We start from the raw sequence: 14,343 nt of genomic DNA, 5'->3' as shown, positions 1-14,343 counted from the left end.
GTGAAACCCAGCATTGTGCAATGTCTGTTGGACTGTGTGCCTTGAGACATTGCCACCAGCAGAGCCCAGATTCACCAGGATGGCCTTGATGGTGATCCTTGGATTCTTTCTTTTTTTTACCTCTCTCACTATCCTCCTGGCCAGCACAGGTGTCACTTTTGGCTTCCGATCACGTCCAGATTTTCCACAGTGCGGAACATCTTGTATTTTTAAATAATACTTTGCACTGCAGCCACTGGAACTTGAAAACATTTAGATATGGACTTGTAGCTAGTGATGTGTCCTGTGTGTCGAAGCTTCGAATCGCGCGTCGGGTAATCGCGGGGGCGTTTTTCTGAAGCGCGTATCGAGGCTTGCGTTGTTTACGTATGCAGTGACGTTCGAGGCCCCGCGGGCAGTCCGTACCACGTGACTGATTCGGGAACTGGTTCACCGGTTCGCGCCAGATTCGAAATAAAATGGGCAGAAAAACACAGCTGATTCCCCCATCACATCGTGTTGTGGAATTGGATTACGTACGTGTTACATAGCTACGTGAGCATTTCCTCCCTCGATGGAACCAGCAAGGAAAAGAAAATTTTCCCCTGTCTGGCAACATTTTGATGTCATCTCTCCTAATAAGGTATACACACTGTAATAAAGAAATGATAAGTACCATAATATAAATAAATGACACCACAGATCCTATAATCAGATTTCTGTGTTGTGGTTCATTAAAAGGTGAAATGTTTGCTGTGCTCTAAAGAACTTGCATACAGCAACAACACCTCATCTATGCTGAGGCATTACAGAGCCCTGCATGAGAACAAGGAGACTGACCAAGGTGGACCAAGCTCAGGTGAGTTTTTGTAGGTTTTAAGGATACAGTCATTTGATACATTTATATTCCCCATGTCATTCACTTATATTTGGGTTGTAATTACTGATATCTGTAATTTCTTAATGTTTTTTTGTTGTATTAGGGGAGAGGAATGATGTGGATGAGGCCTTGGTCAACATGGTGATAGAGGATTCCCAGCCCTTCACTGTTGTGGAGGACAGTGGGTTTAGGAAGCTTGTTGAAGTTTTGAACCCTAACTATGTTCTCCCCACAAGGCAGGTGTGTATCTTAAAATATGAAGCATGTTTCCATTTGGCCTTTATTTCCATATTAAGTACTGTACCTTCTTTTGTTTAGGCTTTGAAAGCTATGGTGGACCAAAGATACAAAGAGTCCAAACAAAAAGAAAAACTGACTGTGGCCAAGGCGTCTGCAGTTAGTTTGACATCTGATATGTGGACCTCCATTAACACAGAGGCTTACCTAGCCGTCACCTGCCATTTCATCGATTCTAACACTGCATTGCATTCTGTAGTGTTAGGTGTTCAGCACTTCCCTCAAGCACATACTGCTGTCAATTTGTCACGAGTAACAGCAGCGCTCATGTCAGAGTGGGGCATTACAGACAAAGTTACTTGTTATGTGACTGATGGAGCAGCAAACATGGGTGCCTGTGCTAAGGAGCTTCGTTTGCGTCACAGTAATTGTGTGGCACATACATTAAACCTAATGGTCAAAAAAGCTCTTGAGCAACACACGACGCTGTCTGACATCCGGACTACCTGTAGGAGGATAGTGGGATATTTCAAGAGCAGTACAATTGCTAAGGTTTGTTCCATTATTTCATTGCTGCTTTAAGGTGCTGCTGCAGTAACACAGCTTGAATTAATCAGTTTGTGTTGGCTGTTTTTCTAGGAGAGGCTGACAGAGGTGCAGGAGCAAATGGGCCGACCTGCACTGAAGTTAATTCAAGAGGTGGATACACGTTGGAACAGCACATTCCAAATGCTTCAACGTGTTCATGAACTCAGGGAACCTATTGGAGCATCGTTAGCTGGCCTGCACACTGATATTTGCCCACTATCCTCTGAACAGTATGAGCTTATGGCAGAATGTCTTAAAATACTCTCCCCATTTAATGATGCCACCACTGAGGTGTCAGAGGAAAAGCGAGTGTCTGGATCCAAAGTAATTCCACTTTTAACAATGTTACACCATGCACTAAATGAAGAGGGAATGGGAGTTGTCCTAACTCCAGAGAGCTCCACCATGGTTGAGTGTCTAAGGAGACAATTGAAGGAGAAGCTCTACACATTGCAGTCAATGAGCATCATGTCACTGGCAACATTGCTGGATCCAAGGTTCAAAAAAATAGGCTTCTTTAGCCCAAATAAAGCAATGGATGCTGAGAAGAGACTCATTTTTGAATGTGCTGCTATTTTGCGGCACGTGGCCTTCTCATCAGCAGCCTCATCAGCAGCAGCCTCATCATCAAAAGCTTCTCAGCCTGTGACTCAAGGTATATGAGCACATTTCGATTACTATATTGTATTTAGTTACTTACATTCTGTTTGTTTCAGGTAGCAAACTGTGGCATCGTTTGGAAACCACTGTTCTGGAGACAAAGACCCCAAATGCTACTGCTGATGCAACAGCTGAAGTACAGACATACCTCCATGAACCAAATATCGGCAGACTGGAGAATCCGCTGGAGTACTGGGCTGGACACAAATTTCTTTATCCAAACTTGTATAAACTTGCTGTGGTTTTTCTTGCAACCCCTGCTTCATCTGTGCCCTGTGAGAGGATATTTTCAAAAGCAGGAGAAATCCTCTCAAAAAAGAGGAACCGTCTTAAGCCCAGCACTGTGGAAAAGCTGCTATTTTTGAATAAAAACAAATGACAACTTTTCCCTAGTGTCATGAGCACTGTTATAACGTCACAAGCACATTCACATCACAACTCCCTCCCTTTTTGTTTCCATGTACATTCCTGTGTTAAGCTGCCAAGTTATTATACACAAACATTGATTAAATTAATATAATATAAAATTAGTATAATATTAAATATAACTAATATTTAGAGTTCAGTTATTGGTGTCATGAACAATAGTAATTCCTTTATTCATTCAACTTGAAGTGCCACACACTAGTTTGTGTCATTATTGAGATGTACATAAGCATGATTACGCAGTTACACAATCATCCCAAAAACTGTGTACTGATAGTTTCCACTTTCTCTTTTGTATCAGACATACTGAGACAATATTCGGGATAAATAACCATGGAAAACAATTTATTTATTCAGTTTAGCGGTTTACACGTCACATCATTATAATCACAGAGCCTGTTTCACTTGAATCGTCCACTTGATGGCGCAGTAGAGCAAATGAATCATCACAATGCTTCGAACCATGAGTCGACCAGTTGGATGGGAAGCTTCAGTTCATCATGAGGCTTCATCTCACCATCACTACTTGTAGCCCTTTCCTGACTTGTGAGCAGCCACATGTCCTCACTGTGCTCCTTTGTCTTAGCCATGGCTGTCCACAAACCAACTGCAGAGAGCTGCTGTTTTTCACCTGTTGAGTTGATTAAAACAGCTGTTCCCAATTAATCAGTGTAATTAGGATGCTTTAGAACAGCTTGGACTATTTGGAATGGTATAGAACTTTGGATTTTCCCAGAGACTGTGACAGTTTGTGAAGGGTATGAATAATTCTGGACATGACACTTTTTGTTCAAATTTAAATAAAAGCTCAGAAATAATTTTTTCCCACACAATGCCACTTTTACATCGTCTTATTATCTTTTGGAAGATGCCTATGCCATTTCCAGTCAAAAAATAACTTGCTAAAATTTGCCAGGGGTATGAATAATTGTGGGCTTGACTGTAAAAGTACTAGTAATGTGAGACACACATGCAAAGACAACTTGAGTTGCTATGCTGGGCTGTACTGCTTCCTTCTATTCCATGCCTTCATGTGAAAGTGCAACTTTGAATATCAACGAGAGACCTAAAAACGGCATAGTCACCCTGAGGCAAAACTGAGGTGCAGAGGTGAATGAAACGGAGAGGTGAGGAGGAAGAACAGTGTCAAACATAATCTGTGACCCAAAAATGTGTTCCAGCTTTGTCTCAAGTAACTAGGCAAAAGACTGAAATGGATGATACGAGAAAGGTTTTCATGTTTCAGTAGACTTGTGGTATCGCAAATATTTTGCAACAAGTATCATTAATTTTATTATGATTATTCCTAGTGATTTTATTTTAAATTTGGATTTCTGTTTTCCATTAATTCATATGATGACAGATGGATACTCACCGCATGGATGGATTGTCTTACTATATAAATAAAAACATACGTACATAATTCCTGGACAGTAAAAGATACAAGAGAATATTCTACTCTACATATATGCCTTTTACATAAGAAAAAATATATTAAAATGCAATCATTTTAGAATAAACAAATTTTTTTTCTGAGTAATGAAACATTTTGCTATGTGTGTATTTTGTGCTCAATCAACTATTACTGTAAGTTGTTATTGTCCACCACTAAAATAATTATTCACACACATCATTTTATGATACTTGGTTGAATGAGTTAGATGTGACTAATTTATATAATTATTTGTTAAACAGAACGTTTTTTTTAGGTAACCTGTTTTAAACGGCCTCATAAAATCTATTTTGACTCGTTATTGTAGTTGAAACATTTGATTCTTAAGAAGAGTAATGACAGGAACACTATTGGGATAAGCGTATTAGCCATTGGCTCTGTAGTACAGTAATGAGCATAATGTTCTAGTATGTGGATTTACTGGATTTATTTGATAAAAGCGGTAAACATATCAGCTGACAGATGAATATGTTCTGAGAACACAACAGCTTGCACAGAGAATGCAGCTTATACTAAAGCCAGATGGTAACCAGTGGTTAATTGCTCAATAATCTTCACAAACACCGGTTTGTGGTGTTTTAGGTGTAAGCTAGCATTTCCAGACTGCATGCTGGGAGATCAGAATTTAAGTCTTATCTGCTGATTAAAATTATCTCTGGGGTCTTCACTGTTCAAAAGCAGATTATAATTTCTCACTGTGTCTTACTGTTGTTCTCTGTCTTTGCTGTTATTGACAGAGTTGTGTTATGAAGCATCAGTGGAAAGTACCAATAAATACATATATAATACTTTTACTTACAAGGACCACTCACTTTAATGATGATCTCACTACTGCAGCAGCTACTATTTTCTCATAACTGGTTGTGATTCCTCTTTCTTTGCCATAAATAGAAACTCACTATTTGTTTGCATGCCGGATATGAAGGACAGGTACCTCTAGATTTGCAAAGCAGATGATATTTGACACTCTTCAGGTAAAGGTACCCTACAGAAAGACAATCAGATTGAATGTGAGCATGAGAAGCATCTAAGGTAACATTGATTTATCACCTACAGTGGCTTCCCTGCATACAAATGACCCCAGCTGGACTGGATCTTCAAGGGCACTGATGAGTAAGGAGGTGGGGTGGAGAAATATGTCCAAATGACCCACTGCCACACAAGAACTGTGACTCAGTACTAAGAGTGTACTCCTCCCTTCCATTTAGGCCTGCTAACCTCATTTACATGATTGAAAGATTGTGGGCTACACATGAATATTAATACAGGATGCATAAGGATGAGTCGAAGTATGTTATAGCAAAGTAATGGTACTCTATTAAAGTAATATGGATCAAGCTCCACTATTTGGGAAAATACCATCTAATTAAGACAATATCTTATATCTGTGTGTGTGCAGGAACTGAGTGCAGTGAGTCAAGCAGGAACAAAGTGGCTTATGAATGAAAATTTAAATGAAAAAATAAATTTTCAGCAAAGGGTAAGCTAAAGAATGTAGTCAGAATCTTTCTGCAGCAGTCTTTAGAGTTTGTCATTGTTTACTTTTTTTGTAAAATTCGCCTGCCTTTGACAAGAGGCCTAAAAACTGCACAGTCACTCTGAGGCGCAGCTGAGGTGTAGAGGTGTATAAAGAGAGGTGAGAAAGAGTAAGAGAACAGGACAAGTGATGGCTGTGCCACAGAGAGAGAAACAGCCTCACAAGACATATTCTGGTGTCCATCGGCTAAATCTTTGGTACTCGTGACTTACCATATTCCACTTGTGCTCCAGATCTTTCCATGCACCAGCTGCTTCTTGTCCCAGTCAGTCATCTCCTTGTTGTTAATCTGATCCTGCCCACCCACTCTACCGTGGCTCAACCTGGCAACTGTCTGAGCCTCGGGATATTTAGATGTTTATTCTCTCACTGCACGCTCAGTTGTTGAATAGACATTTTCTTATACTTCTGCTCTGTCTCATTCTGTTCCAAAGTCCACATGCTCCATTTCCAGTGTGCCTCTCCTATAAGCTTTGCTCCCACTAATCATAAAAAAGGGTTTCAAGCAAAAGTGAATTTACTTAAATTTATAGAAATTTACATCTTAAGGTATGATATCACCACAACTTTCAAAATACCTCTTTAAGAACTCCCCAAACGTTGGAAAGGCATATTGGTGATAAAGGTTTAAACCAAAATCCACTTTTAGTGCAGTAAGTAACACCAAACTGAAACTCAAAGGAGCTTGCAAAGAAAAGCGTCTGGACTTCTTTAAGTTGCTTGAAGACGTTTCACCTCTCATCCGAGAAGCTTCTTCAGTTCTAAGGTCAAATGGTGGAGAGTCCCAGATAAAAACCTAGTGGGAGTGACCCCTCCACAGGGGGACAAAAGGACCCCCTGATGATCCTCTAATCGCCTGAGCCAAGGTGTGAAACTGGGTGTGGGTCCCAATCAGCCAGAGTTTCGGGTGTGTTCATTGTGAAACCTGGCCCCACCTTATCATGCGAATTCCTGAGGTCAGATGGTCCAGGATGTGAGTGGGCGTTAAGGCGTCTGGGAAGGGATCTCAGAACTGGATTATAGATGGCAGAGAGTTGGTGTCGTAAACCCCCGCCTCTGTTCAAAGATGGTCGCTCACAGTGGACATAGATGGCTTCTTTCACTCCTCTTTCAAACCATCTGTCCTCTCTGTCCAAAATGTGCACATTGGCATCCTCGAAAGAGTGTCCTTTATCCTTAAGATGCAGATGGACTGCTGAGTCTTGTCCTGTGGAGGTGGCTCTTCTGTGTTGTGCCATGCGCTTGTGAAGTGGCTGTTTGGTCTCTCCAATGTAGAGGTCTGGGCATTCCTCGCTGCACTGTACAGCATACACCACATTGTTAAGTTTGTGTTTTGGTGTTTTGTCTTTCGGGTGAACCAGTTTCTGTCTGAGTGTGTTGCTGGGTCTGAAATACACTGGGATGTCATGCTTGGAGAAAACTCTCCTGAGTTTTTCTGATACACCGGCTACATAGGGGATGACAATGTTGTTGCGTCTGTCCTTCTTATCCTCCCTCGCTGGTGTCTGATCTTCTTTTCTGTGCCTCTTTGCTGACTTTAAGAACGCCCATTTAGGATAGCCGCACGTTTTGAGTGCTTCCTTTACATGTGTGTGTTCCTTCTTTTTTCCTTCAGGCTTAGAGGGAACATGTTCTGCCCGGTGGTGTAGGGTCCTAATTACTCCAAGTTTGTGTTCCAGAGGGTGATGGGAGTCAAAAAGGAGGTACTGGTCCGTGTGTGTGGGCTTCCGGTAAATTTCGATGTTGAGTTTGCCGTTCTCTTCAATGTGCACGGTGCAGTCCAGGAGAGGCAAACAGTTGTCCTTTGTGTCTTCCCTGGTGAACTTGATATTTTTATCCACAGCGTTAATGTGCGCAGTGAAGGATTCCACTTCTTGTGTCTTGATTTTGACCCAGGTGTCGTCCACATATCTGTACCAGTGGCTGGGTACTCTTCCTTTGAAAGAGCCAAGAGCCTTCCTTTCCACTTCCTCCATGTAAAGGTTGGCTACAATAGGTGACACGGGGGAGCCCATGGCACAGCCATGTTTTTGTCTGTAAAAGCCTTCGTTGTACTTGAAATATGTAGTGGTGAGGCAGAGGTCTAACAGTGTGCAGATCTGATCGGGTGTGAAGTTGGTCCTGTCCTCCAAGGAGCTGTCTTCTTGTAGTCGTTTTCTGACAGTCTCCACGGCCTCCGTGGTGGGTATGCAAGTGAAGAGAGAGACTACATCAAAGGACACCATGGTTTCATCTGGATCCAGGGTAAGTTTCTGAACCTTGTCGGTGAAGTCGGTGGAGTTCTTGATGTGGTGTGGGGTGTTCCCCACGAGAGGCGCAAGGATGGTAGCAAGGTGTTTTGCAATGTTATACGTGGCTGAGTTTATGCTACTGACTATGGGTCTGAGTGGGACAGCTTCCTTGTGGATCTTCGGAAGTCCATAGATGCAGGGTATGGCATCCCCTGGGTAAAGGCAGTGATATGTAAGGCGGTCAATAACCTAAGATGTAGACAAAGCAGAGTTGTTCCTAAGAGCCTGCGCCTTGGATCCACTGTCAGGGGATACAGAGCAGACTTGATTCTACAGAGAGCACAAAATCACCTTTTAAGTGAAAGGATAAGACAGGTCCATTTCACCATAGATGCCCTCCAGATCAAGATCAGCCAGACCCTGCAAGAACTGGAAATCCTTCTACCCTCTCCAATCTTAGAAGAGGTTTACAAGTTTGTGGACAAGGCTCAGCGGGCCCAACACTCTAAAGGAAAAGAAAGACAACGCAGGAAATTTCACACCTTGCTTTCAAAAACACACACTCCTCATCCTGAACCTACACAACCCAGAGAAGAAAACACACCTGATGTCAGTCAGGAGAAATGGGTTAAGAACTTTTCAGACAGGATTCTCACTGAACCTGAAAAGAGTGTATTAGCCAAAGGACTCAATTTTGCCATTTCTCCACAACAGTTGCCCATAGTGGACCTCATCACAGCCACAGAATCTGCCATACGGATTAATAAATTATCACAGACAGAAGCAGAGCAAATCAGGATGAAAGTCTCAGCCACGCTCTCCAGTGCCAAAGTCCCTCCATCCAACCTCACAATACAGGAAAAGAAGGCCGTCGCTTCCCTGAGCAAAGACCACAACATCACTGTTTTACCAGCTGATAAGGGAAGATGCACCGTGGTCCTAAACACTACAGATTACCATACAAAGATCACTACTCTCCTCAGTGACAACAATACCTACGAAGCCCTAAAGCGAGACCCCACAAGCAGCTACAAAAAGAAAGGTATAGCTTGCCTTCAAGACTTTGAAAAGGACAAAATTATTGACCGCCTTACATATCACCGCCTTTACCCAGGGGATGCCATACCCTGCATCTATGGACTTCCGAAGATCCACAAGGAAGCTGTCCCACTCAGACCCATAGTCAGTAGCATAAACTCAGCCACGTATAACATTGCAAAACACCTTGCTACCATCCTTGCGCCTCTCGTGGGGAACACCCCACACCACATCAAGAACTCCACCGACTTCACCGACAAGGTTCAGAAACTTACCCTGGATCCAGATGAAACCATGGTGTCCTTTGATGTAGTCTCTCTCTTCACTTGCATACCCACCACGGAGGCCGTGGAGACTGTCAGAAAATGACTACAAGAAGACAGCTCCTTGGAGGACAGGACCAACTTCACACCCGATCAGATCTGCACACTGTTAGACCTCTGCCTCACCACTACATATTTCAAGTACAACGAAGGCTTTTACAGACAAAAACATGGCTGTGCCATGGGCTCCCCCGTGTCACCTATTGTAGCCAACCTTTACATGGAGGAAGTGGAAAGGAAGGCTCTTGGCTCTTTCAAAGGAAGAGTACCCAGCCACTGGTACAGATATGTGGACGACACCTGGGTCAAAATCAAGACACAAGAAGTGGAATCCTTCACTGCGCACATTAACGCTGTGGATAAAAATATCAAGTTCACCAGGGAAGACACAAAGGACAACTGTTTGCCTCTCCTGGACTGCGCCGTGCACATTGAAGAGAACGGCAAACTCAACATCGAAATTTACCGGAAGCCCACACACACGGACCAGTACCTCCTTTTTGACTCCCATCACCCTCTGGAACACAAACTTGGAGTAATTAGGACCCTACACCACCGGGCAGAACATGTTCCCTCTAAGCCTGAAGGAAAAAAGAAGGAACACACACATGTAAAGGAAGCACTCAAAACGTGTGGCTATCCTAAATGGGCGTTTTTAAAGTCAGCAAAGAGACACAGAAAAGAAGACCAGACACCAGCGAGGGAGGATAAGAAAGACAGACGCAACAACATTGTCATCCCCTATGTAGCCGGTGTATCAGAAAAACTCAGGAGAGTTTTCTCCAAGCATGACATCCCAGTGTATTTCAGACCCAGCAACACACTCAGACAGAAACTGGTTCACCCGAAAGACAAAACACAAACTTAACAATGTGGTGTATGCTGTACAGTGCAGCGAGGAATGCCCAGACCTCTACATTGGAGAGACCAAACAGCCACTTCACAAGCGCATGGCACAACACAGAAGAGCCACCTCCACAGGACAAGACTCAGCAGTCCATCTGCATCTTAAGGATAAAGGACACTCTTTCGAGGATGCCAATGTGCACATTTTGGACAGAGAGGACAGATGGTTTGAAAGAGGAGTGAAAGAAGCCATCTATGTCCACTGTGAGCGACCATCTTTGAACAGAGGCGGGGGTTTACGACACCAACTCTCTGCCATCTATAATCCAGTTCTGAGATCCTTCCCAGACGCCTTAACGCCCACTCACATCCTGGACCATCTGACCTCAGGAATTCGCATGATAAGGTGGGGCCAGGTTTCACAATGAACACACCCGAAACTCTGGCTGATTGGGTCCCACACCCAATTTCACACCTTGGCTCAGGTGATTAGAGGATCATCAGGGGGTCCTTTTGTCCCCCTGTGGGGGGAAACTCCCACTAGGTTTATATCTGGGACTCTCCACCATTTGACCTTAGAACTGAAGAAGCTTCTCGGATGAGAGGTGAAACGTCTTCAAGCAACTTAGAAGTCCAGATGCTTTTCTTTGCAAGCTCCTTTGACTACGATTACCTGGATGACTGAGAACCTTCACAGACACCAAACTGAAACAGTTAGATACCCATAAATATAAAATCTGACCAAACAAAATTTAAAAAAAAATGCTGCCATGAATTGTGACATTTTGATTAAAGAGCAGACAAGGGTGGCCCTACAGTCATTTGGAGCCAAGATCAATATAGACAAAGAGCTTGCCGCCAACTGTATGATTCCATAATTCATAACACTATTTAGACCTTATGTCTAATCTTTTGTAGTACATAAAGTGTGTGTTAGAAGGTATTTTGAATAATGCATTTCAGAAGGAGTGGCTCAATAAGAAGAAGGAGCAAGAATTATTAAGAAAAAAAATAATCCCACTGTATCTAGCCTAAAACAGTGGTCCCCAACCCCCGGGCCATGGACCAGTACCGGTCCGTGAGTCGTTTGGTACTGGGCCGTGAGAGTTGAGGCTCAGATGCGAAATTCATGGTTTTCAGGGTTTTTATCGTTTCTTTTTAATCGTTTTTATCGTTAACTCCGTTTCCTCGGGTCTTTTCCTGCGTGTTATGAATACATTTTCTTTTTTTAGGTACTGGTTTTATTTAGTCGTATTTATCTGCGACACTTTTAAAGGCCGGTCTGTGAAAGTATTGTCGGACATAAACCAATCCATGGCGCAAAAAAGGGTTGGGGGCTGCTGGCCTATAAAACACACAAAAATGTCTATAATCCTTCAGGTGAACCTATGATTAATGGCAAGGATTACATTTCTTATTCCAACTTAAACCAAGACAAAATCATTTAGAATGGAACATACATTGATGATTTGCTAATGTTTTATATGGGCAATTTTCCTTAACGCCACTCAGTCCAACTCCTTTAGAATGTATTTCAAGTGAAATTAACTTGTTGGACCTTAAAATCACTAAAACATCTTCTGAAGAGCTGCATACCATAATCTTTCAAAAGTGTACACCATCCTTCATGCCAACAGTTTTCATCTTCCTTATTTGGTCAACAATAATCCTTTTGGTCAGTTTCAATGTCTCATGAACGTGGGTTTATGAGAATGAATCATTTGTTGGATGACGCAACTGTGCTTGGGCTTCAAGATGCAAACTGATGACATGATAGTATAAGGTCGTTAAGATAAGATGGGGCCTGATTATTCAAGCCCTTGTATCCAAGGAGCAGGAGTTTGAATTCAATTTATTTAACAGGAAGCCAATGAAGGGAAGCCAATATAGGGGGAAATATGCTCTCTCTTTTTAGTCCCTGTCAGTACTCTTGCTGCAGCATTTTGGATTAACTGAAGACTTTTCAGGAAGTTTTTACAACATCCTAGTAATAAAAAGTTACAGTAGAATAAATAAAATCATTATTTACAAACTGCATTTTGTAATTCTTTGGGTTAACCTTGTAAAATATTTAAATTTGTAAAAAGATGAACCAAGAAAATACTGTCAAAACAGAGAGAGTGCAATAAAACATAGCTACAATAGAAATTGAAAAATTAAAATACAAAGGAGGAGATGAACCAAGGATAACATCAGTAACCACAGACACGACAAAGACAACGACAGTGCCCAGTATTTCCCTGGCCCCTCTTGTTTGGGTTAAGGTCCTGACAGGCCTGGGGTTTGTTAAGGTTCAAAATTGAGGAGGGAGAGTACAAACCACCCTTGGTCCAGAAGCTCTTGGTCAAACAATGATTTTTAATGAATACACACGTGTGGGAAGACACTCTGTACGCCGACAGCAAGTGATCTCCGACTTAATCAAAGCATAAACAGATATTTTATAGCATCAGGGTTTGATTTACTGACGCCCCTTCATGCGTCACAGATACATTTTATACATAGATCAGATCAACACCACAATGACTTTTAACCCAGAAGATCATCTTCTATTTTCATGGCTGGTACTTTCCGTTCTTGTCTTAAAGTGAATTGTTCCTCTTTCTTGCCGAGACATGACTAATCTCTCCTCTAAATAAATCTAACTCGTGTGTGTGTATGTTGACCTCACATGCTCTTTCTCAATTCACCTGTTGCACTTCTGACCTTTCACCAGGACAGAGGCTCACTGAGACTATGTGTATGTCTTCTACTAAATAAATGTTTTAACCAAGAACCTCTACTAAAACCTTAATATAAAATGACCTGATATATAAGTGTTTTGTAAGCATGTATTGCAATTCCTTCTATGGCTCCAAGTCACTTGCACAATAGATTGTCCGGACATCGCGCCGAACAAAGCTTCCAACCCCCAATTAATTGACCGAGCTCCAACTCTTTAATAAGCACAGATATGCACTGTGTATAAAATAGTCATAACTGCACCTGAAATACAAGGTCAACATAATAACTGTATGCATAACATCTTAAGGCCTTCTTAAAGCTATCTGTTACATTGTTAAAGCCTCGTCTTAGCCTGCTGCTCAAAATAACTTTCACTTCTGCAAAACTCTCCAAGCCTGTTTCCTGTCCTGTGACTTTTAGCCTTTCTGAAAGACACACACTGTTCAACCCCTGAATGCAATATCCATGCTGCAGATTATATTTATTATTTAACAATAGCAGTAAAATAATTTCCCTGCTCCACAGGTTGAATCCTTTCTCCTCCCTCCTATCTCTTTCTTTTTATAATAGGGGTGTCCAAATTCATAGGCTGCATCCTCCTGATACACCCGACCCATCCTTCAAATTCGGGGAAAAGGAGGACGCATTTGTTGGCTGCATTCGGAGGAGTCTGCGAATTTGGACAGCCTTTGTCGCGTCGCTGTGACGTAATCGGCCTACAAATGCAGCCTCAGGAGGATGCAGCCCATGAATTTGGACACCCTGAGTCTCTCTCGTGTTCTTTCTCTGCGTCTCTCTCATTCTCAGGTGGAGTTATGAGCCAATATTCCTCCCTGGTCTGCCCGCAGGTGGTGTTTCTCCCACACCTGTTCTGTACTAACTCATTTGCTCAGGGTATTTAAGGACCGTTTGGCACTGATACTCACTGCCAGATTGTTTATGCCGTTACGATGCCGCTTGCCCAAAGCCAGTGTGATTACCCTCTTGTCATGAAATCCTGTTGCTTGGAGGAATTTAACAGAAACTTCCAATTACACTTCCTTGTTAGCAGTGTAGGGACTAACGCGTTACATCATAACGCGTTACAGTTCGACTTACCTCGGAAACCGGAACACGGACCTGGGAATGATGTCACACTCGAGTAAACTGGCTAGTCTCGGGATTCCAATATGGCAATGCCCTCGAAAACGGTTGTTTTGCTAGCCCTCTACAAAAACAAATTGCTACTAAACACGTATGCAGCCATAGCTGGACTCGGTGGGCCGGTGGTGATTTTTTGTTTTTATGGGCCGATGTTTTTGGGGTTTTTTCTTTTTTTTCTGTAACGGTATAAACAATGAAAGATGGTGGACTGGCCAGATGCTGGCAGATGTGTAAAAATAACTCAGTTGTTTGGTGGTGGCTGTCGCGGAGCTTCCACA

General features: G+C 42.4%; 2 protein-coding genes across 2 annotated transcripts; both read left to right on the top strand.

The window, feature by feature from the left end:
* The first annotated feature begins 553 nt into the window (after window positions 1-553).
* On the top strand, window positions 554-1,678 carry LOC146623771 (E3 SUMO-protein ligase ZBED1-like). Its single transcript, XM_085364836.1, has 4 exons — window positions 554-622; window positions 721-838; window positions 963-1,099; window positions 1,178-1,678. Exons 1-4 carry the CDS (start codon window positions 554-556, stop codon window positions 1,676-1,678), a joined length of 825 nt encoding a protein of 274 aa, XP_085220962.1.
* A 63-nt stretch (window positions 1,679-1,741) lies between these two features.
* LOC146623770 (zinc finger BED domain-containing protein 4-like) lies at window positions 1,742-13,824 on the top strand. Its single transcript, XM_085364835.1, has 3 exons — window positions 1,742-2,339; window positions 2,401-2,619; window positions 13,730-13,824. The coding sequence occupies exons 1-3, from the start codon at window positions 1,763-1,765 to the stop codon at window positions 13,822-13,824; spliced, it is 891 nt and encodes a 296-aa protein (XP_085220961.1). The 5' UTR covers window positions 1,742-1,762.
* Window positions 13,825-14,343: the final 519 nt, after the last annotated feature.

The sequence above is a fragment of the Diplotaxodon limnothrissa genome, linkage group LG10, assembly GCF_057381915.1.
Source record: "Diplotaxodon limnothrissa isolate DT_005_m linkage group LG10, D_limnothrissa_male_GT1.1, whole genome shotgun sequence".
Taxonomy (NCBI): Eukaryota; Metazoa; Chordata; class Actinopteri; order Cichliformes; family Cichlidae; genus Diplotaxodon; species Diplotaxodon limnothrissa.
The sequence above is the reverse complement of the archived record's forward strand: the minus strand, read 5'-3'. Positions and strand labels throughout refer to the sequence as shown.

Coding starts and splice junctions, on each gene's coding strand:
- LOC146623770 (XM_085364835.1), top strand. CDS start 1,763: ATGGGCCGACCTGCACTGAAGTTAATTCAAGAGGTGGATACACGTTGG. Junction 2,340..2,400: donor TTCTCAGCCTGTGACTCAAG/GTATATGAGCAC, acceptor TGTTTGTTTCAG/GTAGCAAACTGTGGCATCGT. Junction 2,620..13,729: donor CCCTGCTTCATCTGTGCCCT/GTGAGAGGATAT, acceptor TCTCATTCTCAG/GTGGAGTTATGAGCCAATAT.
- LOC146623771 (XM_085364836.1), top strand. CDS start 554: ATGGAACCAGCAAGGAAAAGAAAATTTTCCCCTGTCTGGCAACATTTT. Junction 839..962: donor CCAAGGTGGACCAAGCTCAG/GTGAGTTTTTGT, acceptor TTGTTGTATTAG/GGGAGAGGAATGATGTGGAT. Junction 1,100..1,177: donor ATGTTCTCCCCACAAGGCAG/GTGTGTATCTTA, acceptor TCTTTTGTTTAG/GCTTTGAAAGCTATGGTGGA.